Raw genomic sequence first — 22,853 nt, 5'->3', positions numbered from 1 at the left:
GCTAGCGGTCAACTATAGGATTGACTTCAAAAATCCAATTGCTTTTATGTAAAAGCCTTGAATGGATTGAGGCCCACCTACATCAGCGATTACATCTCAACCAGCGAGACACCTCGCACTCTCCTCGTTCCGTCTCCGAACTATGGGGGACCGAGCCTTCTGCTCCCTCACCCCTTCGCCTGTGGAAATCTCTCCCTGACCATCTGCGAGGCAATCTATCACTTTGAACTTGACAAATTAGCCTTAAAATCCACTTCTACAGACTGTCTTTCTTCTGTTAGTCCTAATGGATTTAACACCTAGCCCACTATTGCTATTATACTTACCTTGATTCAAAATGGATGCCGAATTTTTAGTTTATTTAAAAAAATTTTTTTTTACATAGATTTTATCTATTAACTCTATGATGAAAAGTGCAAATTAAATGTTTTATTATTTGCATTGCACACTGGGTAAGGTTGGTTGTAATCCACATAAGGTTGGTTGTAATCCACATAAGGTTGGTTGTAATCCACATAAGGTTGGTTGTAATCCAGATTTTCCTAGTGTTCCTGTACCATACCAGGGTATATGGTATTATCAAGGGCGCAATTTCTTTCCAAACGTAATTATTAACTTTTTTTATTATAGTTTTTTTTACGCACAAAACCATTTAGACAGCAGCGATCTTGATCCAGGAAGGGATGGATGGTTTCTGCTGTAAACCAAGCTAGCAACCTAGATAGCAAGTTAGCAAACCAAATGCATAGCTGGAGCCCTGAGCTGGAGCCCTGAGCTGGAGCCCCCCCCCCCAAACACGCTCAGTTCAGAAACACACACACAGCTGTCCGGTACCACCCACCTGTCCGGAGGATGCTAGCAGGTTGATGGTGGTCAGTAGCATCCAGCCACGTGACGCCTCTTCACTGTGGTTCACCTCCAGGAACTGGACGATGGCTCTACTGGCTGCCTCTGTGGAGAGAACACACACACGTTGGTCATAGACAGAGAATAAGCTACAGATGTGTAGCATAATGTAATTCCAAAAGTCTTAGGTGGTAGAGAGAGCGAGAATTCCTTACATTCGGCGGTATGTGTGTGTGTACGTGTGTATCTAGCGGTTTCCTCTAGAGCTGCCGTGCCGTTGGTCGTCCGTCAAAGGAAGGCAAACCTCAGTCAAAGCTTTGAACAATGACAGACCGATAACACACACTGACCTGGAGAGAGAACTGACGACAGACCGATAACACACACTGACCTGGAGAGAGAACTGACGACAGACCGATAACACACACTGACCTGGAGAGAGAACTGACGACAGACCGATAACACACACTGACGATAACACACACTGACCTGGAGACCGATTTTGAACACACACTGACCTGGAGAGAGAACTGTCTTCACGACAGACCGATAACACACACTGACCTGGAGAGAGAACTGACGACAGACCGATAACACACACTGACCTGGCTTCCCAGAGAATCATGAACTGACTGTCTTCACAGAATCCGATAACAGGGGAATCACACAGCTGACCTGGTCTTCAGAATCATGAGAACATTCTGTCTTCATACAGGGGAATCATGACCGATAACACAAACACTGTCTTCACCTGGAGATTCTGTCTTCAGGGGGAATCATGAACGACAGATTCTGATAACATGAACACACTGACCTGGAGATTCTGTTTTCAGGGGGAATCTGACGACAGACCGGGGGAATAACACACATTCTGACCTGGAGAGTCTTCAGGGGGAATCTGACAACAGACTGATAACAGGGGGAATCACACAGCCTGACCTGGAGAACAGCTTCCCATTCTGTCTTCAACAGGGGGAATCATGACGACAGACCGATAACAAACACACTGACCTGGTTTTCAGGGGGAATCATGAGAACTGACGACAGCAGAGGAAACACTAGCAGGAGGTTTTGAAAGCCTTTGGTTGGGGCCAACTTTTCATACAGGGGGAATCATGAATGAACAGCTTCCCATTCTGTCTTTATACAGGGGGAATCATGAACGAACAGCCTCCCATTCTGTCTTCATACAGGGGGAATCATGAACGAACAGCCTCCCATTCTGTCTTCATACAGGGGGAATCATGAACAAACAGCTTCCCATTCTGTCTTCATACAGGGGGAATCATGAACGAACATTCTGTCTTCATACAGGGGGAATCATGAACGAACAGCCTCCCATTCTGTTTTCATACAGGGGGAATCATGAACGAACAGCCTCCCATTCTGTCTTCATACAGGGGGAATCATGAACGAACAGCCTCCCATTCTGTTTTCATACAGGGGGAATCATGAACGAACAGCTTCCCATTCTGTCTTCATACAGGGGGAATCACTGCATTGACCCTAATCAACATCCCCTTTCAGCGAGCCTATATTTCTGGACGATATTAACATTGTATTAAAATCGGTGGCGACTACGAATGTGCATCTTTCTCTTTCAACGCGATTCGATAGGTACCCCTAATCAACATCCCCTTTCAGATTTCTGGACGATATTAACATTGTATAGGTACCCATCTTTCTCTTTCAACGATAGGTACCCGATAGGTACCCGATAGGTACCCGATAGGTACCCTATAGGCACCCGATAGGTACCCTATAGGCACCCGATAGGTACCCGATAGGCACCCGATAGGTACCCGATAGGTACCCGATAGGCACCCTATAGGCACCCTATAGGTACCCGATAGGCACCCGATAGGTACCCGATAGGTACCCTATAGGCACCCGATAGGTACCCTATAGGCACCCGATAGGTACCCGATAGGTACCCTATAGGCACCCGATACACCGATTAGGCACCATACCCGATAGGTACCCGATAGGCACCCGATAGGCACCCGATAGGTACCCTATAGGCACCCGATAGATAGGTACCCGATAGGTACCCGATAGGTACCCTATCGAATCGATACACGGCTCCAAATACAGTAACGATATGTTTTAGTTTCAAACGAATCCGGGTGCGATTCGGTTTTGATTCGAGGAACGAATCAATGCGATTCCTGTTAGATGTGGTAAACACGTTCGCTTTCCATTCTCAATTCAAATCTGCTGCCGATGTTGCTCACGAGCTCTCAGGCCTGAATCGTTCCATCTCTAATGGTGGCATGACAGCAGACGGACACTATATATTTTTTTTATTTAATCTTTATTTAAGTAGGCAAGTCAGTTAAGAACAAATTCTTATTTTCAATGACGGCCCTAGGAACAGTGGGTTAACTGCCTTGTTCAGGGGCAGAACGACAGATTTGTACCTTGTCAGCTCGGGGGATTTGAACTTGCAACCTTCCGGTTACTAGTCCAACGCTCTAACCACTAGGCTACGCTGCCGCCCCAATATGAATTCCAGGGTGATGAACTGTGGTCCGTGATCAGTAACACGTGGGGAAGTCGTGCAATACAAAAAGGTCGGAGTGTGAAGCCTTGTGAGTCATGTAAAGATATCCTTGGCAGTCACAGCGTACTCTCCAGGATGGAACAACACTACATGGCCAAAAGTATGTGGACACCTCTTTAAATGAGTGGATTCGGTTATTTCAGCCACACCCCTTGCTGAAAGTTGTATAAAATGTATCACACAGCCATGCAATCTCCATAGACAAACATTGGCAGTAGAATGGCTTTTACTGAAGATCTTCAACATGGCAACATCATGACAGTTAGTCAAATGCCTGCCCTGCTAGATCTGCCCCCGCTCAACTGTCAGTGCTGTTATTGTGAAGTGGAAACGTCTAGGAGCAACAACGGCTCAGCCGTGAAGTGGTAGGCCACACAAGCTCACAGAACGGGACCACCGAGTGCTGACCTCGGTTGCAACACTCACTACCAAGTTCCAAACTGTCTCTTGAAGCAACATCAGCACAAGAAGTGTTAGACTGGAGCTTCATGAAATGGGTTTCCATGGCAGAGCAGCCGCACACGAGCCTAAGATCACCATGCGCAATGATTTGGCTGATGTGGTGTAAAGGCCCGCAGACATTGGACTCTGGAGCAGGTGGAAACACGTTGTCTGGAGTGATGAATCACGCTTCACCATCTGGCAGTCCGACAGACGAATCTGGGTTTGGCAGATGCCTGGAGAATGCTATCTGCCCCAATGCATAGTGCCAACTGTAAAGTTTGGTGGAGGAGGAATAATGGTCTGGGGCTGTTTTTCATGGGTCGGGCCCCTTAGTTCCAGTGAAGGGAAATCTTAACGCTACAGCATACTATAACATTCTAGATGATTCTGTGCTTCCAACATTGTGGCAACAGTTTGGGGAAAGCTCTTTCCTGTTCCATCATGACAATGCCCCCGTGCACAAAGCGAGGTCCATACAGAAATGGTTTGTCAAGATCAGTGTGGAAGAACTTGACTGGCCTGCACAGACCCTGACCTTAACCCCATCAAACACCTTTGGGATGAATTTGAACACCGACTGCGAGCCAGACCTAAATCGCCCAACGACATCAGTGCCCAACATCACTAACACTCTTATGACTGAATGGAAACAAGTCCCCCTCAGCAATTTTCAAACATCTAGTGGAAAGCCTTCCCAGAAGAGTGGAGTCTGTTATAGCAGCAATGTTCCAACATCTAGTGGAAAACCTTCCCAGAAGAGTGGAGGCTGTTATAGCAGCAATGTTCCAACATCTAGTGGAAAGCCTTCCCAGAAGAGTGGAGGCTGTTATAGCAGCAAAGGGGGGGGTCCAACTCCATATTAATGCCCATTATTTTGGAATGAGATGTTCCCACGAACAGGTGTCCACATACTTTTGGTCATGTAGTATATCAAAGGACGGTCAAGCTGAGTGACAGCTTTACTCCATCCATCCCTCTGATCATAAGCCAGTTCTCTTTTCCCTCACTCCACCCCTCACTCCACCCCTCACTCCACCCCTCACTCCACCCCTCACTCCACCACTCACTCCACCACTCACTCCACCACTCACTCCACCACTCACTCCACCACTCACTCCACCACTCACTCCACCACTCACTCCATCACTCACTCCATCACTCACTCCATCACTCACTCCTCTGTCAGTTAGGTCCACATTTCACCCAAAACAGGTGTATAAATCATCACGAGAGGCCACTTCATCCATCTAGCTTACGAGCTCCAACACTGAGCAGGCAGAATCAAGGTAATAAATAAGTTGGTATTTTGGTCATGTTTCTCTAGAGCTGTTGCTTGGACACCTATCTGAGCTAGGCGAATAACAAGAGAGCTCCACTGATACTGACGAGCTGAAGCATCAGATCAGAAGCTGTGAAGGGCTGTAGAGTCAGATCAGAAGCTGTGAAGGGCTGTAGAGTCAGATCAGAAGCTGTGAAGGGCTGTAGAGTCAAATCAGAAGCTGTGAAGGGCTGTAGAGTCAGATCAGAAGCTGTGAAGGGCTGTAGAGTCAGATCAGAAGCTGTGAAGGGCTGTAGAGTCAGATCAGAAGCTGAGAAGGGCTGTAGAGTCAGATCAGAAGCTGTGAGAAGGGCTGTAGTGTTAGATCAGAAGCTGTGATTAAGAACTGCTAAACTCAGACAAACCTGACATAATCTTAATTGAGGAGACTTTAACCATCCACAGTGTGTTTAATTAGTACGGGGTGGCAGCTTAGCAACAGCCCTCGCGATGGACTGTAGCAGGCAAAAACATTACAGCGAAGTTGACTTAAGACTGACATGAAATAGGCCAAAATATAGCTTTTAAGGGGAACAGTGAGACACATGTGTAGCCTCCCATGGGAAAGAGTTATTCTGACCTCAACGGGACGATCTGGTTAAATAAATCCACTGACCTGTGGACTTGTTGGAGGCCCTCCGTCTGATCTCCGTGACCATGAGCCGGGACACCTGGGTAGTGAACTGGAGGAGGTCCTGGAACTTCTCTGTCATGGTGCTGGGGGGAGCGTTACCAAACACCTGCAAAAAGGTAAAAGATTAACAGTCAGAGGATGGCCCTAAAAATTCTCCAGCCACCTTAGTCATAGACTGTTCTCTCTGCTACCACAAGGCAACCGGTACCAGAGCACCAAGTCTAGGTCCAAGAGGCTTCTAAACAGCTTCTACCCCCAAGATATAAGACTCCTGAACATCTAATCAAATGGCTACCCAGACTATTTGTACTGCCCTCCCCTCTTTTACACTGCTGCTACTCTCTGTTATTATCTATGCATAGTCACTTTAATAACTCTACCTACATGAACATATTACCTCAACACCGGTGCCCCCGCACATTGACTCTGTACCGGTACCCCTGTATATAGCCTCCACATTGACTCTGTACCGGTACCCCTGCATATAGTCTCGCTATTTACTGCTGTTATTCTTATCTCTTACATATTTGGGGGTATTTTCTTAAACTGCATTGTTGGTTAAGGGCTTGGAAGTAAGCATTTGTATTCGGTGCATCTGACAGATATAATGTGATTTGAACAGTCACACATGGACACACACACACCAAGGCCCACCTACATGTTATACATTCTAGTCATTTAGCAGATGCTCTTATCCAGAGAGACTTAAACGTAGTGCATTCATCTTAAGATAGCTAGGTGGGACAACCAAACATCACAGTCAGTAGCTAGGTGGGACAACCAAACATCAGTCAGTAGCTAGGTGGGACAACCAAACATCACAGTCAGTAGCTAGGGGTTCAGTAGCTAGGGGTTCAGTAGCTAGGGTTCCAGTAGCTAGGGGTTCAGAAGCTAGGGCTTCAGTAGCTAGGGGTTCAGTAGCTAGGGGTTCAGTAGCTAGGGTTCCAGTAGCTTCCAGGGGTTCCAGTAGCTAGGGGTTCCAGTAGCTAGGGGTTCCAGTAGCTAGGGGTTCCAGTAGCTAGGGGTTCCAGTAGCTAGGGGTTCCAGTAACTAGGGGTTCCAGTAACTAGGGGTTCCAGTAACTAGGGGTTCAGTAGCTAGGGTTCAGTAGCTTCAGTAGCTAGGGGTTCAGTAGCTAGGGTTCCAGTAGCTAGGGTTCCAGTAGCTAGCTCCAGTAGCTAGGGGTTCAGTAGCTAGGGGTTCCAGTAGCTAGGGCTTCAGTAGCTAGGGGTTCAGTAGCTAGGGGTAGCTTTCAGTAGCTAGGGGTAGCTTCAGTAGCTAGGGGTTCCAGTAGCTAGGGTAGCTTCCAGTAGCTAGGGGTTCCAGTAGCTAGGGGTTCCAGTAGATAGGGGTTCCAGTAGCTAGGGGTTCCAGTAGCTAGGGGTTCCAGTAACTAGGGGTTCCAGTAACTAGGGGTTCCAGTAACTAGGGGTTCAGTAGCTAGGGGTTCAGTAGCTAGGGGTTCAGTAGCTAGGGTTCCAGTAGCTAGGGTTCCAGTAGCTAGGGGTTCAGTAGCTAGGGGTTCCAGTAACTTGGTGTTCCAGTAGCTAGGGGTTCCAGTAGCTAGGGGTTCAGTAACTAGGGGTTCAGTAGCTAGGGTTCCAGTAGCTAGGGTTCCAGTAGCTAGGGGTTCCAGTAGCTTCCAGTAGCTAGGGTTCCAGTAGCTAGGGGTTCCAGTAACTAGGGGTTCCAGTTCAGTAGCTAGGGGTTCCAGTAGCTAGGGTTCAGTAGCTAGGGTTCCAGTAGCTAGGGGTTCAGTAGCTAGGGGTTCCAGTAGCTAGGGGTTCCAGTAGCTAGGGTTCCAGTAACTAGGGGTTCCAGTAGCTAGGGGTTCAGTAGCTAGGGTTCCAGTAGCTAGGGTTCAATAGCTAGGGTTCCAGTAGCTAGGGTTCCAGTAGCTAGGGTTCCAGTAACTAGGGGTTCAGTAGCTAGGGGTTCCAGTAGCTAGGGGTTCCAGTAGCTAGGGGTTCCAGTAGCTAGGGGTTCCAGTAGCTAGGGGTTCCAGTAGCTAGGGGTTCCAGTAGCTAGGGGTTCCAGTAGCTAGGGGTTCCAGTAGCTAGGGGTTCCAGTAGCTAGGGGTCCAGTAACTAGGGGTTCCAGTAACTAGGGGTTCCAGTAACTAGGGGTTCAGTAGCTAGGGGTTCCAGTAGCTAGGGTTCCAGTAGCTAGGGTTCCAGTAGCTAGGGGTTCCAGTAGCTAGGGTCCATTCAATTGGCAACAGATTTATGCAAATATTCTCAAATCTGCATAAAGAAAATATCCACATTTTCCAGTGGTGTGTTTCCACCAAACTGAATTGTTGAGAATAAAGATCAGTGCGTGATGACATAGTGATGACATAGTGATGACATAGACATAGTGATGACATAGTGATGACATAGAGATGACATAGTGCATCGTTTAAGTTTCCATGTACTGAATAAAAATCTACCATTCAATATGTTTCCATGAATTATCACCTCTACTGATTGTTTTAATACTAACTGTTAAATAGCAAATGTGACTAGTTTGTTCTTGGCCAAGGATGGTAGGCTCTGTGGGGTGGGGGGTAGGCTCTGTGGGGGGGGTGGGGGGGTGGGGGGTAGGCTCTGTGGGGTGGGGGGGTAGGCTCTGTGGGGTGGGGGGTAGGCTCTGTGGGGTGGGGGGTAGGCTCTGTGGGGTGGGGGGAGGCTCTGTGGGGTGGGGGGGTAGGCTCTGTGGGGGGGGTAGGCTGGGGGGGGGGGTAGGCTCTGTGGGGTGGGGGGGGGGGTAGGCTCTGTGGGGTGGGGGGTAGGCTCTGTGGGGTGGGGGGGGGGGTAGGCTCTGTGGGGTGGGGGGGGTAGGCTCTGTGGGGTGGGGGTGGGGGGTAGGCTCTGTGGGGTGGGGGGGGGGGTAGGCTCTGTGGGGTGGGGGGGGCTCTGTGGGGTGGGGGGTAGGCTCTGTGGGGTGGGGGAGGTCTGTGGGGTGGGGGTAGGCTCTGTGGGGGAGGGGGGTGGGGTGGGGGGGTAGGCTCTGTGGGGTGGGGGGGTAGGCTCTAGGCTCTGTGGGGTGGGGGGGGTAGGTAGGCTCTGTGGGGTGGGGGGGGATGGGGGTAGGCTCTGTGGGGTGGGGGGGGGTAGGCTCTGTGGGGGGTGGGGGGTGGGGGGTAGGCTCTGTGGGGGGGGTGGGGGGGTGGGGGGTAGGCTCTGTGGGGGGTAGGCTGGGGGGGGGGGGTAGGCTCTGTGGGGTGGGGGGGGGGGGGTAGGCTCTGTGGGGTGGGGGAGGTAGGCTCTGTGGGGTGGGGGGGGTAGGCTCTGGGGGGTGGGGTGGGGGGGGGGGTAGGCTCTGGGTGGGGGTGGGGGGTGGGGGGTAGACTCTGTGGGGTGGGGGGGGTAGGCTCTGTGGGGTGGGGGGGTGGGGGGGTAGGCTCTGGGGTGGGGGGTGGGTGGGGGGGGGGGGTAGGCTCTGCGGGGTGGGGGGTGGGGGGGGGGGTAGGCTCTGCGGGGGGGTAGACTCTGGGGGTGGGGGGACTCTGCGGGGTGGGGGGTAGGCTCTGCGGGGGTGGGGGGTAGACTCTGGGGGTAGGGTAGGGTCTACAATACATGAAGAGATTATTAAGAGCGAGAATATTTGTATTTGTCAAAATGGCGGTCAAGCATCGATCATCAAGTCACCAGAATCAGACCCTTGATATTTATTAGAAAGGAGCATCAAGTTAATAATCACTGTGCTCTTTCACCACCCGGTGAAGTTCATCACAACTTATTTCATCTGTAGCCGAATAGAACTGCATGCTTTTGTAGTGGGTGGACCAGACATCATGTGATCCCGTGACTTCAAGTTAACTTTGATATGACGGTTATTAAATCAATATTTGGCATTTAGGTTTATACGGACTATTTCTTACATCATTCAATTTACAGACACAAAAAAAAAGATCACAAATGATCTGACGGAATTTATTAAAAAATGTACCGAAACTTCCTGTTTCCATGACAGCGGGTCGTGATTTATTTTTTACACGTTAATTAAGACTTAGAAACTATGGATTAACTAATTAACTAATCGCTTAGAAACTATGGATTAACTAATTAACTAATCGCTTAGAAACTATGGATTAACTAATTAACTAATCGCTTAGAAACTATGGATTAACTAATTAACTAATCGCTTAGAAACTATGTCTTAACTAATTAACTAATCGCTTAGAAACTATGGATTAACTAATGAACTAATTAACTAATCGCTTAGAAACTATGGATTAACTAATTAACTAATCGCTTAGAAACTATGGATTAACTAATTAACTAATCGCTTAGAAACTATGGATTAACTAATTAACTAATCGCTTAGAAACTATGGATTAACTAATTAACTAATTAACTAATTAACTAATCGCTTAGAAACTATGGATTAAAAAGGTGGTTAGTGTCAGGAAATTTTCCCTCAAAGTAGCGATCAGCAAAGTCAGCGCTAGTGGGGAGAGAGAAGTCAAGAGTGAGTGTTAGTTCACAAAATAATGTTTTTAGTGGGGGGCAGGGTGCTGTGGGATTATTTAAGATACTCTTTGAAGAGGTAGGGTTTCAGATGTTCTCGGGAAGATAGCCAAGGTCTCCGCTGTCCTAGTTTCAGGGGGAAGCTGGTTCCACCATTGGGGTGCCAGGACAGAGAAGAGCTCTGATTGGGCTGAGCGGCAGCAGCCCTCCCGAGGCCAAGAAACCAGAGGTGGTAGATCGCAGTGCTCGGGTTGGGGTGTAGTGTTTGAGCATAGCCTGGAGGTGGGGAGGGGCAGTTCCTCTTGCTGCTCCGTAGGCAAGCACCATGGTTTTGTAGTGGAGTGTAGGGGTTGGGGTGTAGGGTCTGGAGTGTAGGGGTTGGGGTGTAGGGTCTGGAGTGTAGGGTCTGGAGTGTAGGGTCTGGAGTGTAGGGTCTGGAGTGTAGGGTCTGGAGTGTAGGGTCTGGAGTGTAGGGTCTGGAGTGTAGGGTCTGGAGTGTAGGGTCTGGAGTGTAGGGTCTGGAGTGTAGGGTTTGAGCATAGCCTGAAGGTAGGGAGGGGCAGTTCCTATTCCTATTGCTGCTCCGTAGGCAGTAAGACTTCATGTGTATCTCTGCTTTCTTTTCTCTAATTCACATCACTACGTTGAACACATGAACTTAACCTTCACAGAGATCTACCAACCAACCAACCAATCATAACCTTCACAGAGATCTACCAACCAACTAACCAATCATAACCTTCACAGAGATCTACCAACCAACTAACCAATCATAACCTTCACAGAGATCTACCAACCAACTAACCAATCATAACCTTCACAGAGATCTACCAACCAACTAACCAATCATAACCTTCACAGAGATCTACCAACCAACCAGCCAATCATAACCTTCACAGAGATCTACCAACCAACCAACCAATCATAACCTTCACAGAGATCTACCAACCAACCAACCAATCATAACCTTCACAGAGATCTACCAACCAACCAACCAATCATAACCTTCACAGAGATCTACCAACCAACCAACCAATCATAACCTTCACAGAGATCTACCAACCAACCAGCCAATCATAACCTTCACAGAGATCTACCAACCAACCAACCAATCATAACCTTAACAGAGATCTACCAACCAACCAACCAACCAATCATAACCTTCACAGAGATCTACCAACCAACCAACCAATCACAACCTTCACAGAGATCTACCAACCAACCAACCAACCAATCATAACCTTCACAGAGATCTACCAACCAACCAACCAATCATAACCTTCAGAGATCTACCAACCAATCTATTGAGTGAGATGCAAGCCAAACCACCAAGCACTGAGGTTGACACATGAACTTAACCTTTACAGAGATCTATTGAGATCTATTGAGAGGGATGCAAGCCAAGCCACCAAGCACTGAGTTTGACTCTCACCATGTTGAAAACGGGCAACATCATGTAGAGCTTGTCCTCCAATGAATCAACCAACCAACCAATCATAACCCCTACTCACCCTGTTGAAGACGGGCAGCATCATGTAGAGTTTCTCCTCCTGCTCCTTCTGGGTCATGTGACGTGGAGGGTGGCAGAGCTCTGAGAAGAGGCGTCTGAGGTGCATGAGGCCAAGTGCATTGTCTTGCGGGCTACACTCCTCCTGCCGCGGCCTACCCATGATCCTCTTCACCATGTTCATCTTGAGCGGCTTCGTCCGGCCAAAGCCAGCCCTGAGGAGGGAGCAGGAAAATGACTTAATTTCTATTTAATTTTACTGTACCTTTCCAGGAAGTGCTTTGAAGAGAGGAGGGGCCCTAAGAGAGGAGAGGCCCTAAGAGAGGAGAGGCCCTAAGAGAGGAGAGGCCCTGAGAGAGGAGAGGCCCTGAGAGAGGAGAGGCCCTGAGGGGGGGGGCCCTAAGAGAGGGGCCCTAAGAGAGGAGAGGCCCTAAGAGAGGGGCCCTAAGAGAGGAGAGGCCCTAAGAGAGGAGAGGCCCTAAGAGGGGCCCTAAGAGAGGAGAGGCCCTGAGGGGGGGGCCTAAGAGAGGGGCCCTAAGAGAGGGGCCCTAAGAGAGGAGAGGCCCTGAGAGAGGAGAGGCCCTGAGGGGGGCCTAAGAGAGGAGAGGCCCTAAGAGAGGAGAGGCCCTAAGAGAGGAGAGGCCCTGAGGGGGGCCCTAAGAGAGGAGAGGCCCTGAGGGGGGCCCTAAGAGAGGAGAGGCCCCAAGAGAGGAGAGGCCCCAAGAGAGAGAGGCCCTAGGCCCTAAGAGAGGAGAGGCCCTAAGAGAGGAGAGGCCCTAAGAGAGGAGAGGCCCTGAGGGGGGGGAGGAGAGGCCCTAAGAGAGGAGAGGCCCTGAGGGGGGCCCTGAGGGGGGGCCTAAGAGAGGAGAGGCCCTAAGAGAGGAGATGCCCTAAGAGAGGAGAGGCCGTAAGAGAGAGGCCCTGAGGGGGGCCTAAGAGAGGAGAGGCCCTGAGGGGGGGCCTAAGAGAGGAGAGGCCCTAAGAAAGGAGAGGCCCTAAGAGAAGAGAGGAGAGGCCCTGAGGGGGGCCCTAAGAGAGGAAAGGCCCTAAGAGAGGAGAGGCCCTAAGAGAGGAGAGGCCCTGAGAGGGGAGGCCCTGAGGGGGGCCTAAGAGAGAAAGCCCTGAGGGGGGGCCCTAAGAGAGGAAAGGCCCTAAGAGAGGAGAGGCCGTAAGAGAGGAGAGGCCCTGAGGGGGGGGGGCTAAGAGAGGAAAGGCCCTAAGAGGGGAGAGGGCGTGAGAGAGGAGAGGCCCTGGGAGGGGAGAGGCCCTGAGAGGGGAGAGGCCCTGAGAGGTGAGAGGCCCTGAGAGGGGAGAGGCCCTGAAAGGGGAGAGGCCGTGAGAGGCCGTGAGAGGGGAGAGACCGTGAGAGAGGCCCTGAGAGAGGAGAGGCCATGAGAGAGGAGAGGCCGTGAGAGGGGAGAGGCCCTGAGAGAGGGGAGAGACCGTGAGAGAGGCCCTGAGAGAGGAGAGGCCCTGAGAGAGTAGAGGCCCTGAGAGAGGAGAGGCCGTGAGAGGGGAGAGACCCTGAGAGAGGAGAGGCCGTGAGAGGGGAGAGGCCCTGAGAGAGGAGAGGCCGTGAGAGGGGAGAGGCCCTGAGAGAGGAGAGGCCGTGAGAGAGGAGAGTCCGTAAGAACGAAGGCACATTTTTGTCACCCAACAAAATTTCACTTAGGGCCCCTAAAAGACTATGGCCGGCTCTGACTGCATGTGGGTACACAGACCCACGAGCCACTGTGGCCCCTCAAGAGGAGTTCAGATTTGTTGTGCCCCCCCCACTATCAAAGTTCCCCATCCCTGATATACAGTACCAGTCCAAAGTTTGGATACATATTCATTCAAGGGTTTTCCTTTATTTTCTACATTGTAGAATAATAGTGAAGATATAAAAACAATGAAATAACACACATGGAATCATGTAGTAACCAACAACAAAAAAAGTGTTAAACAAATCAAAATATATTTTATATATTTGAGATTCTTCAAAGTAGCCACCCTTTGCCTTGATGACAGCTTTGGCATTCTCCTGGCACCCTTGATTGAGTTCCTGTGTCCAAACCTTTGACTAGTACTGTAGTTGTTTACTGTGGCTACAGTGTGTAGAATACACTGTAGGATAAAGACACACATATATCCATTATTGTTGCTATGAGGAAATGTACTAAGCTAAATGCAAAAAATACCAGCAATGAAACTTCTTCCATGATTATTAAGGCATTCTGCGTGAACGCGACCGAAAAATTATTATTATGAATTTGGATCTTCCTCAAATGGAATTTGGGCTGGGAATTGCCAGGGATCTCACAATACAATACTTTTGTTCTGATACGATATGCATTGATAAGATATGTATTGATACGGTATGTATTGATATGTATTGATACGGTATGTATTGATAAGATATGTATTGATACAATATGCATTGATATGTATTGATACGGTATGTATTGATAAGATATGTATTGATACGATATGTATTGATACGATATGTATTGATATGTATTGATACGATATGCATTGATAAGATATGTATTGATGCGGTATGCATTGATATGTATTGATACGGTATGTATTGATAAGATATGTATTGGTACGGTATGTATTGATATGATATGTATTGATACGACATGCATTGATACGATATGATATGTATTGATATGTATTGATACGATATGTATTGATATGTATTGATACGATATGTATTGATACGGTATGTATTGATAAGATACGTATTGATACGATATGCATTGATATGTATTGATATGATATGATATGAATTGATGTGATATGCATTGATATGATATGTATTGATAAGATATGTATTGATACGGTATGTATTGATAAGATATGTATTGATACGATATGTATTGATATGTATTGATACGGTATGTATTGATAAGATATGTATTGATACGATATGTATTGATATGTATTGATACGATATGTATTGATACGGTATGTATTGATAAGATATGTATTGATACGATATGCATTGATATGTATTGATACGGTATGTATTGATAAGATATGTATTGATACGATATGTATTGATACGATATGTATTGATATGTATTGATACGGTATGTATTGATATGTATTGATACGGTATGTATTGATATGTATTGGTACGGTATGTATTGATATGATATGTATTGATATGATATGATATGTATTGATATGATATGTATTGATATGATATGTATTGATACGATATGTACTGATATGATATGTATTGATATGATATGTATTGATACGATATGTATTGATATGATATGTATTGATACGATATGTATTGATACGATATGTATTGATATGATATGCACTGATACGATATGATATGTATTGATATGATATGTATTGATACGATATGTACTGATATGATATGTATTGATATGATATGTATTGATATGATACGATATGTACTGATATGATATGTATTGATACGATATGATATGTATTGATATGATATGTATTGATATGATATGATATGTATTGATACGATATGATATGTATTGATACAATATGATATGTACTGATATGATATATGTATTGATATGATATGTATTGATATGATATATGTATTGATATGATATGTATTGATATGGTATGTATTGATATGATATGTATTGATACGATATGATATGTATTGATATGCATTGATACGATATGCATTGATATGATATGCATTGATACGATATGCATTGATACGATATGATATGTATTGATATGATATGTATTGATACGATATGCATTGATACGATATGCATTGATACGATATGATATGTATTGATATGATATGTATTGCGATTTGATACTGGGATTTTATTGCGCTTCAAAAGTTCCAAAAAGATATATCGATCACCATATGTCTGCTGCGGAAGGGGCGAGAGAGAGCCATGAGAAAACAAATTTTGATCAGTCATGGAAATTAAAAGTGTCGCAATCAAAATGGCTCCCTATTTATAAAGAAGATTTCTATTTATTGTTTTATTTCACCTTTATTTGATGAAGATGAAGAAGCTATGAAGTAAAAAATACTGGAGTTTTGGTGCAGGTACAGCCGTTATTGTCAAGACGATACGATATATAGTCAAAAACAATAACTATATCGATCCTACACCCTCACTATGACACGTGGGCTGTCCTGCCATCCCCTCACGGCTCTGACACCCTCACGATGACACATGGGCTGTCCTGCCGTCCCCTCACGGCTCTGACACCCTCACGATGACACGTGGGCTGTAGTGACATCCCCTCACGGCTCTGACACCCTCACTATGACACGTGGGCTGTCCTGCCATCCCCTCACGGCTCTGACACCCTCACTATGACACGTGGGCAGAATTGAACTAGTACAGACAGATGAAACGTCATGTTGAACTTCTGTGTATGGAGAAGTCACAACGCAAAAAACTAATTTGGCATAAAGTTGGAGCTTAAAAATGATCAACTTTGTGATAAAACCTCTCTATTTCGCCAACAATATAGCCTGAACATTTTTTTTTTAAATAAATCACGATAAATAAATCGATGTCTACATTGATTTGTATTTTGATTTTTCCTTTATTTAACTGGGGAAGTCAGTTAAGAACAACATCTTATTTACAATGACGGCCTGGGAACAGTGGGTTAACTGCCTTGTTCAGGGGCAGAAGGACAAATGTTTACCTTGTCAGCTCGGGGATTCGATCTAGCAACATTTGGGTTACTGGCCCAACGCTCTGACCACTAGGCTACCTGCCTCCTCTAACCACCAGGCTACCTGCCTCCTCTAACCACTAGGCTACCTGCCTCCTCTAACCACTAGGCTACCTGCCTCCTCTAACCACTAGGCTACCTCCTCTAACCACTAGGCTACCTGCCTCCTCTAACCACTAGGCTACCTGCCTCCTCTAACCACTAGGCTACCTGCCTCCTCTAACCACTAGGCTACCTGCCTCCTCTAACCACTAGGCTACCTGCCTCCTCTAACCACTAGGCTACCTGCCTCCTCTAACCACTAGGCTACCTGCCTCCTCTAACCACTAGGCTACCTGCCTCCTCTAACCACCAGGCTACCTGCCTCCTCTAACCACCAGGCTACCTGCCTCCTCTAACCACCAGGCTACCTGCCTCCTCTAACCACCAGGCTACCTGCCTCCTCTAACCACCAGGCTACCTGCCTCCTCTAACCACCAGGCTACCAGCCTGCATCTCCTTCCACTGAAACCGAGTTACAGCACCCTGGTCTCTGAAAGTGGGGTAGTGCTCCTTTATAAGTGTAACGGAAAGATTTTGGTCTCAGACACAGATCACACAAAAATCTGCCAATCGAGTCAGTGACACACACAACAACGGTAGCTCAGGTTCCCTGTTTACGACGCTGAGGTAGCTGAGGGTCTGTTCTTTCCCTGCGAGCTAGCACAACGTCTCCTCTCTCTGCTACATTCCCTTTCTAAAGCCCTACCAATAACTCTGCCTGTCTGAGATAACCATAGTAGCTAGGGAAGGCCTAATATTGTTCATTCCTGGACAACAAAAAAACGTTACAGAGGCCTGCAGAATGTGATAAGACGTAGCAGCCTAGGTTTAGTTCGCCAACATGTGATGGATTTTAGGTTTATTTTCAATGTGCAGGTTTACATTTATAGACAGTAACTCGTTAGCAAATTCTTTGTTCCTTTCCCCGAAATGCTGTGAATGATTGAAGCCTAAATCAGTTTTTTTTTTGTTCAATGTTAAACCAATTACAGACTAAGCCCTGCGTCCAAAAGATATACACATTATTACAGCGTTTGGAGAGGTGTAGGGGGCTGACACTGGGTACACCGGTGCCCGGGGAGCTGTTGTGGTGGTGTTAAGTGCCTTGATCAAGGGCACAATGGCAGGAAATTCCAACTTGGATTTGATACCAGCAACCCTCCGGTTGCCAGATTACTTCCCACCCGATTTTTCCTGTTGGACCCGGGATTCGAACTGGCAACCCACCAGTTGCAGGCTCGCGTCTCTAACCGCTAGGCTACCTGCCGATCCAGAGATTTTGTTTCAGAGATTATGGACAATCAATAATTTACCATGGCAAACCAAAACATATGTCTTGCAGCCCTGTTGTCAGGGCATGAGGAAAAGGAAAGGTCAGTTCAGGACATGTTAAACAAAAGCCATGATCAACCCAGTCAGGATTAACTGTGTCAGGATGACTGTACGATCAGAATGAGGGCCTACGCTATATGACGTAAACCTACATAGTGACGATGAGGCTAAACAATGGAGCCAAGTCTTCTTTCATTTTGACTTTACCCCTTTCTACCCAATTGGTAGTTACAGTCTTGTCTCATCGCTGCAACTCCCGTACGGACAGAGGCAAAAGTCGAGAGCCGCGCGTCCTCCGAAACACAACCCATCCAAGCCGCACTGCTTCTCGACACAATGCCCACTTAACCCGGAAGGCAGCCGCACCAATGTGTCGCAGGAAACACTGTTACACCTAGCGTCCGTGTCAGCGTGCACTGAGCCCGGCCCGCCACAGGAGTCGCTAGTGCGCGATGGGACAAGGACCAAGCCCCCCCCCTAACTGTGCACCGCCCCCATGGGTCTCCCGGTCACAGCCGGCTGCTACAGAACCTGGACTCTAACCCAGAATATCTAGTAACACAGCTAGCACTGTGATGCAGTACCTTAGACCACTGAGACAGAGCCTGGACCCGAACCAGGATCTCACTGAGACAGAGCCTGGACCTGAACCAGGATCTCTAGTAACACAGCTAACACTGTGATGCAGTACCTTAGACCACTGAGACAGAGCCTGGACCTGAACCAGGATCTCTAGTAACACAGCTAGCACTGTGATGCAGTACCTTAGACCACTGAGACAGAGCCTGGACCCGAACCAGGATCTCTAGTAACACAGCTAGCACTGCAGTACCTTAGACCACTGAGACAGAGCCTGGACCCGAACCAGGATCTCTCGTAACACAGCTAGCACTGCGATGCAGTACCTTAGACCACTGAGACAGAGCCTGGACCTGAACCAGGATCTCTAGTAACACAGCTAGCACTGTGATGCAGTACCTTAGACCACTGAGACAGAGCCTGGACCTGAACCAGGATCTCTCGTAACACAGCTAGCACTGCAGTACCTTAGACCACTGAGACAGAGCCTGGACCTGAACCAGGATCTCTCGTAACACAGCTAGCACTGCGATGCAGTACCTTAGACCACTGAGACAGAGCCTGGACCTGAACCAGGATCTCTAGTAACACAGCTAGCACTGTGATGCAGTACCTTAGACCACTGAGACAGAGCCTGGACCTGAACCAGGATCTCTCGTAACACAGCTAGCACTGTGATGCAGTACCTTAGACCACTGAGACAGAGCCTGGACCTGAACCAGGATCTCTAGTAACACAGCTAGCACTGCAGTACCTTAGACCACTGAGACAGAGCCTGGACCCGAACCAGGATCTCTAGTAACACAGCTAGCACTGCAGTACCTTGGACCACTGAGACAGAGCCTGGACCCGAACCAGGATCTCTCGTAACACAGCTAGCACTGCAGTACCTTAGACCACTGAGACAGAGCCTGGACCCGAACCAGGATCTCTCGTAACACAGCTAGCACTGCAGTACCTTAGACCACTGAGACAGAGCCTGGACCCGAACCAGGATCTCTCGTAACACAGCTAGCACTGTGATGCAGTACCTTAGACCACTGAGACAGAGCCTGGACCCGAACCAGGATCTCTAGTAACACAGCTAGCACTGTGATGCAGTACCTTAGACCACTGAGACAGAGCCTGGACCCGAACCAGGATCTCTCGTAACACAGCTAGCACTGTGATGCAGTACCTTAGACCACTGAGACAGAGCCTGGACCCGAACCAGGATCTCTCGTAACACAGCTAGCACTGTGATGCAGTACCTTAGACCACTGAGACAGAGCCTGGACCCGAACCAGGATCTCTAGTAACACAGCTAACACTGCGATGCAGTACCTTAGACCACTGAGACAGAGCCTGGACCCGAACCAGGATCTCTCGTAACACAGCTAGCACTGCAGTACCTTAGACCACTGAGACAGAGCCTGGACCTGAACCAGGATCTCTAGTAACACAGCTAGCACTGTGATGCAGTACCTTAGACCACTGAGACAGAGCCTGGACCTGAACCAGGATCTCTCGTAACACAGCTAGCACTGCGATGCAGTACCTTAGACCACTGAGACAGAGCCTGGACCTGAACCAGGATCTCTAGTAACACAGCTAGCACTGTGATGCAGTACCTTAGACCACTGAGACAGAGCCTGGACCCGAACCAGGATCTCTCGTAACACAGCTAGCACTGTGATGCAGTACCTTAGACCACTGAGACAGAGCCTGGACCCGAACCAGGATCTCTAGTAACACAGCTAACACTGCGATGCAGTACCTTAGACCACTGAGACAGAGCCTGGACCCGAACCAGGATCTCTCGTAACACAGCTAGCACTGCAGTACCTTGGACCACTGAGACAGAGCCTGGACCTGAACCAGGATCTCTAGTAACACAGCTAGCACTGTGATGCAGTACCTTAGACCACTGAGACAGAGCCTGGACCCGAACCAGGATCTCTCGTAACACAGCTAGCACTGCAGTACCTTAGACCACTGAGACAGAGCCTGGACCCGAACCAGGATCTCTCGTAACACAGCTAGCACTGCAGTACCTTAGACCACTGAGACAGAGCCTGGACCCGAACCAGGATCTCTCGTAACACAGCTAGCACTGCAGTACCTTAGACCACTGAGACAGAGCCTGGACCTGAACCAGGATCTCTCGTAACACAGCTAACACTGCAGTACCTTAGACCACTGAGACAGAGCCTGGACCTGAACCAGGATCTCTAGTAACACAGCTAACACTGCGATGCAGTACCTTAGACCACTGAGACAGAGCCTGGACCTGAACCAGGATCTCTAGTAACACAGCTAACACTGCGATGCAGTACCTTAGACCACTGAGACAGAGCCTGGACCTGAACCAGGATCTCTAGTAACACAGCTAACACTGCGATGCAGTACCTTAGACCACTGAGACAGAGCCTGGACCTGAACCAGGATCTCTCGTAACACAGCTAACACTGCAGTACCTTAGACCACTGAGACAGAGCCTGGACCCGAACCAGGATCTCTAGTAACACAGCTAGCACTGTGATGCAGTACCTTAGACCACTGAGACAGAGCCTGGACCCGAACCAGGATCTCTCGTAACACAGCTAGCACTGCAGTACCTTGGACCACTGAGACAGAGCCTGGACCTGAACCAGGATCTCTAGTAACACAGCTAGCACTGTGATGCAGTACCTTAGACCACTGAGACAGAGCCTGGACCCGAACCAGGATCTCTAGTAACACAGCTAGCACTGTGATGCAGTACCTTGGACCACTGCGCCACTCGGGAGGCCCTCTGAGAGACTTTCTATCTTCCTTCTATTTCCTGACTCACAGAATAAAGAGAAAAGGCCTAGACATGAATTAATTCTCACCATTTGCAGCCAAATCAGGTTTTTCCAATTACTGCTTACCTCAGCTCGTTTCCCTTAATTTCTCCTCTCTCAATAATGGGCATAGAGGCTTTTACAGCTTCCTTCCAAAACGTATTGGCTGGTTTCATTTGGTAATGAATTGCATGGAGAACGAGATCACGTCTAAGTAAAATGTAGTAAGCTAGTATACAATTACCCAACCAGCTGTGGTTTCAGGGATAAGTCAAAAGCAGGGACTGGTTAACGGTTAACGGTCATGCATGTCAGTCTATAGGTTAATTTACATCATTTTGTGGAATTAAATTGGCGCACAGCAGACAGACTAGTTAGAGGGATATCACCTGTCAGACAGAGACTAGTTAGAGGAATATCACCTGTCAGACAGAGACTAGTTAGAGGAGAGGAATACCACCTGTCAGACAGGGACTAGTTAGAGGAATACCACCTGTCAGACAGAGACTAGTTAGAGGAATACCACCTGTCAGACAGAGACTAGTTAGAGGAATACCACCTGTCAGACAAAGACTAGTTAGAGGAATATCACCTGTCAGACAGAGACTAGTTAGAGGAGAGGAATACCACCTGTCAGACAGAGACTAGTTAGAGGAATACCACCTGTCAGACAGAGACTAGTTAGAGGAGGGGAATACCACCTGTCAGACAGAGACTAGTTAGAGGAATATCACCTGTCAGACAGAGACTAGTTAGAGGAGAGGAATATCACCTGTCAGACAGAGACTAGTTAGAGGAGAGGAATATCACCTGTCAGACAGAGACTAGTTAGAGGAGAGGAATACCACCTGTCAGACAGAGACTAGTTAGAGGAATACCACCTGTCAGACAGAGACTAGTTAGAGGAGGGGAATACCACCTGTCAGACAGGGACTAGTTAGAGGAATACCACCTTTCAGACAGAGACTAGTTAGAGGAGGGGAATACCACCTGTCAGACAGAGACTAGTTAGAGGAATACCACCTGTCAGACAGGGACTAGTTAGAGGAATACCACCTGTCAGACAGGGACTAGTTAGAGGAATACCACCTGTCAGACAGGGACTAGTTAGAGGAAGATCACCTGTCAGACAGAGACTAGTTAGAGGAATACCACCTGTCAGACAGAGACTAGTTAGGGGAATACCACCTGTCAGACAACACCAGAGTAGCTGCAATCACGTGTTAAAAACTGTTTTGATGGCCAGGTTTAAAAATAGCTACTATATTAAATTCTCAATCTTAACTGATAATTAAAGTGCACCTCCCATTCGAGTGCGTAATGTATATTCAACGATAGGCAGGACCAGAGCATCACCCACCACTTTACAATGTGAGCTGGAGGCAGTATAACGTAATGTGGAGGCAGTATAACGTAATGTGGAGGCAGTATAACGTAATGTGGAGGCAGTATAATGTAATGTGGAGGCAGTATAATGTAATGTGGAGGCAGTATAATGTAACGTGGAGGCAGTATAATGTAACGTGGAGGCAGTATAATGTAATGTGGAGGCAGTATAATATAATGTGGAGGCAGTATAACGTAATGTGGAGGCAGTATAACGTAATGTGGAGGCAGTATAACGTAATGTGGAGG

General features: G+C 47.8%; 1 protein-coding gene across 1 annotated transcript in view; it reads right to left on the bottom strand.

Annotated features, from left to right (window-relative positions):
- The window catches only part of LOC112262500 (WD repeat and FYVE domain-containing protein 3-like), a 66,363-nt gene that overhangs the window by 33,116 nt on the left and 10,394 nt on the right, over positions 1–22,853 (bottom strand). The window contains exons 2-4 of the mRNA XM_042331147.1: positions 11,771–11,981; positions 5,788–5,911; positions 842–951 (exon numbers count right to left, since the gene is read on the bottom strand). Of these exons, the coding sequence (XP_042187081.1) occupies positions 842–951; positions 5,788–5,911; positions 11,771–11,981 (445 nt within the window). The remainder of the gene's footprint in view (positions 1–841; positions 952–5,787; positions 5,912–11,770; positions 11,982–22,853) is intronic.

This window comes from Oncorhynchus tshawytscha, linkage group LG12 (assembly GCF_018296145.1).
Source record: "Oncorhynchus tshawytscha isolate Ot180627B linkage group LG12, Otsh_v2.0, whole genome shotgun sequence".
Taxonomy (NCBI): Eukaryota; Metazoa; Chordata; class Actinopteri; order Salmoniformes; family Salmonidae; genus Oncorhynchus; species Oncorhynchus tshawytscha.
This window is presented reverse-complemented; position numbering and strand designations above follow the sequence as displayed.